The 4,104-nt window shown below is 39.1% G+C and overlaps 1 protein-coding gene across 1 annotated transcript; it reads left to right on the top strand.

Annotated features, from left to right (window-relative positions):
• Positions 1-339: 339 nt before the first annotated feature.
• On the top strand, positions 340-1,135 carry LOC122904050 (probable protein BRICK1). The gene has a single exon (XM_044244542.1). The coding sequence runs from the start codon at positions 341-343 to the stop codon at positions 566-568; it is 228 nt and encodes a 75-aa protein (XP_044100477.1). The 5' UTR covers position 340; the 3' UTR covers positions 569-1,135.
• Positions 1,136-4,104: the final 2,969 nt, after the last annotated feature.

The following is a 4,104-nucleotide window of genomic DNA, read 5'->3' as shown; positions in this document are numbered from 1 at the left end:
GTGGGAGTGCATTTTCTTCAAAACAGAAAGCCCTTTCAGGCAGCTCTCTTCTAGAATACAAGTGCCTATTTATTATCTCATCTACTTTCAGCATTATTTGTAGGAATATTTTTATAAGATATATCAGAAATTTTGAGTGACTGTTATCTGAAGAATAAAATAGGGCAGTCTGGGAGAAAAAGTGACAGAAAATAAGAAGCAAAACATGCAGTAAAGAAAACCCATTTGGGGGCACCTGTCTGGCTGTCAGTAGAGCATGTGACTCTTGATCTCAGGATTGTGAGTTCAAGCCCCACACTGGGTGTGGAGATGACTTAAAAATAAAATCTTAAGGGCAACCATGGCGGGTCAAGAGGATCCGGTGCAGCGGGAGATTCACCAGGACTGGGCGAACCGAGAATACATTGAGGTCATCACCAGCAGCATCAAGAAAATCGCGGACTTTCTCAACTCATTCGATGTGTCTTGTCGTTCAAGACTTGCAACACTAAACGAGAAATTGACAGCCCTCGAACGGAGAATAGAGTACATTGAAGCACGGGTGACAAAAGGTGAGACCCTCACCTAGAGCTACGCCATGCTTCTGCTGGGAAGTTGCTTCATGGAACGCAGGCCGACGTGGGAAAGGCCCCAGCAGCCTCAGCTCCTTCCTCTCTCCTTAAAGAGCAACAGGGCTTATTCTTGTTTTGGGGTTTTTTTTGTTTTTTTTTTGTTTTTCAAAAGTGTGGCCTTTGGGTTCTGCCATGTACGTCGGTGTGTGATGTGGCATATGGGAAGACATCCAGGGAAGCTCTTGGAACCAACATAAGGCATTTTATCTTTGAAGTAACATTTTGTAGAACTATCCGTCAATGTATGAGGCGCTCAGAGCCAGACGCCTGGGACTCTTGTTAAGGTCCTCCCCACCTCTCTTTCTCTCAGACTTTCCTTACAGCTCTCATTGCCTCTGCATTGATTCTGGAAACAGTCTTTGTCTCCTTTTCACCTTTGGTGGGGTTTGGGAGGCAGTCCTGGCCGAGACACTTATGCCTTGGCAAGGTGGCCGCCAGAGAATGTTGTTGCTAACCCACCAGTTTCTTGTCCTTTTGGGGAGGTAAAGGTCAGGCCCCCACTTGGCTTGAAGGGACATGTTCAGAATTTCTTTCTGTCACTTGGGGTATCATTGCCTCTCATATTTCCCTAATAAACTCCTCAACTTTAAAAAAAAAAAATCTTAAAAAAAGAAGACTCATTTTTTAAGCTCAGGAAAACAGATCTATACCAATTATGATAAAAGATTCTGTGCAGTCTTGATATTTCTACTAGTCTCTGTCACTTTCTGTTTCTTTTAATCAAAAATACTTTGTTTTTTTTGTTTTTGTTTTTTTTTAAAGATTTTATCTATTCATTTGACAGACAGAGATCACAAGTAGGCAGAGAGAGAGAGGAGGAAGAAGGCTCCCTGCTGAGCAGAGAGCCCGATGCGGGGCTCGATCCCAGGACCCCGGGATCATGACCCGAGCCGAAGGCAGAGGCTTCAACCCACTGAGCCACCCAGGCGCCCCTCAAAAATACTTTGTTATCTTGAATTTGATCTCTACTCTTCTGGGTGGTAAATTTTTTTTTTAATATGTGTTCAGTAAGAAAACAAAAATGAAGCAGATGCTCTTCCACAACGTTGGGAAGACTCCTCTGATAACATGGTTAGTCTTCTAGACAGAGAACATGCACAATGTAAACGATTATGCATTCTTCAGGACTGTACTCTCTACCAAGTCTTGCTGAATGGAAATATGGTTACTTTCTCAAGGGTATATGGATTATATCAGGACATATTCATTTAAATTCAGCAAACTACATGCTTATTTACTACCTCTGAGAATCAGTGTTCAACACCGATAGTGATATTGAAGTAGCCTGAGCATGTGTCTGAAAATTGGGATGGTACACCACATATCATGCTTGAGATTAAGACTTGATAAATTAACATCTTTATGAGAGGCAAATTATTTGCTCTGCTCTCCAAAGCAACAGACTATGGTCCTCATTATCAGTAGGTTTTATATATCTTCAGTGTGTGTGTATCTGTGTTTGTGTCTTTGGCAAACCTTGACACTTGACATTTGAGGTATTTGAGACTGTAAAAGTCTTTGTTATGAGGGACAGTCTAGGCAGTGAGGAATGTTTAGCAGCAATCCATGACCTCCATCCACCAGGTACCAGTAACATTTCCTCATATGCAGTTGTGACAAACAACTGTGTCTCCAGATATTGGCAAAAATCTGCTGAGGACAAAATAACCTGCATTTAGGAAGCACTGGCCTATGGTAATTCATCAACTGAGATTGCAGAGGCACTAATAGTGACTAAAATGATGCAACAAAAATGTACATTTTATTGAACAATATAAATGTGTTAATATATATGTTTCTATAGATGTAAATACAACATACGAACATTCTACTGACAGCATGCATTCAATACAGCTTTTGGTCTCCATTCCCACAAAAGCAGTCTGAGATGATATGGCATAGAGTAAATATTCAGAACTTCAAATGTAAGCTCAGTGACTTGTGAAAATTTCGTAAATGGAAATAAAATTTTTTATCAATAATACTGTATCAAAATCAGCTCCACAAAAGCTGTTGTTGGGTAGGAAAACATACTTCTTCTACATTTATAGGTTCTTTGGCTGATCTAATAATCAAATGAATGTAATTAGTGAGAGAAGAACAAGTTTAATAATCTGTGTTCAGGTGTCTCCTAAGGATGTGAGACCAAAGGACAAGCTAGGCAATTGAAGATTGTATGCCATCTTGAGCTAAGGAATGAGGAAGGGGCCTGGGACTTTCAAGGGGAGGGGCTTGATAAGTACACATGACAAAATCAGTTTTGGGAGACTTGTTCTCAACCGTCTTAATTAATAGAGCCCTGAGTAAGCACATCATTTTTTTAATCAACTAAAAGATAGTCCTTTCAATGCAGATAGGTCATTATGTTGGATGCGATCTAAGTCACCGGTTTTGAAGTCAAATTACAGGAGTGACAAAATAGCAATGCTACTTTTCAGAGTCTAACTGTTGGGAATGATCAATGAAGCAAATCCCTGACTGAAAGTTATCTGGTTGTGTTTTTCATAGTTTATCCTCCACAAACTGATAGATTTTACACAAATCAGGATGTTCTACTTTGCCCAGAGGGGCTTTACTTTACTTAGAATTAATTACTTTTAGATAAGGAATTGATGACTGTTCAGACTGATGGATTCATGAGGGACGTTAAGGTCTTCTCAAAATGAGGCTGCATAATCGGTTACAGAGACATGTTTCCTGGATTGGAGGAGGAAGTAATTTTCTTCCAGATTTCAGCAGGGGATCCCTTAGTGGTCAACATCTATGTTTTTTTAATGAATTATTTAAAAAATAAATCCTGTTATCTTGTGGGAAAATCTCAATTATTATTGTTTGGTATGAAAATAATTCATCTATTAAAAGCAGACATTTTAAATATACAAAAAGTAGCCTTTTCATGTATACCTTTTTCAATTTAATGAGCTAGTGACCTAAAAATGGGGATTCTCTGTCCCTCTCTAAGATTCCCTGATAGTGTTGTTCTCATTGCTTATTGTGGTGTTAGTCTGCAGAGCAATGGAGTAAGAGGTAATTGAACCACTAAGTGTCACATTTTAAGTTTCAGTAATATCCCTTTGGCATGAGAGGTGATGACTGAAAGTGTTTTGCCAGGACTGTGAGGGATGAAATCCAGAATTCAGGAGTATCACCACCATATCACTCTTGGAGTCCAAAAAAATTAAAAAGGATTTAACAGAATAATTAAACTGAGCTCATGACTTGAGGAGCTTTTGTATTTGGCAAAGGCACTTGAGAGCAGAATCTTCCTTAGCAACTTCCTTCCTCATCATGATCTCCTGGCTGTGTTCACCATCGTCCATTCAGACACTTAGGTTTTTATCTACATTTCAAGATACATATATCCATAAGTTAGTCCTTATTTTTTCATGCTTTACTTAAAACTCATTTACCTCTAATATGTTAATGGTACATTTTATAGCATTTTGAAATATCAAAGGTACCAGGAATCAGCACTGATATTTTTCTCAGATAA

Source organism: Neovison vison, chromosome 4 (assembly GCF_020171115.1).
Source record: "Neovison vison isolate M4711 chromosome 4, ASM_NN_V1, whole genome shotgun sequence".
NCBI lineage: Eukaryota > Metazoa > Chordata > Mammalia > Carnivora > Mustelidae > Neogale > Neogale vison.
This window is presented reverse-complemented; position numbering and strand designations above follow the sequence as displayed.

Excerpts from the sequence above, each read along its gene's own strand:
- LOC122904050 (XM_044244542.1), top strand. The coding sequence starts at position 341 with ATGGCGGGTCAAGAGGATCCGGTGCAGCGGGAGATTCACCAGGACTGG.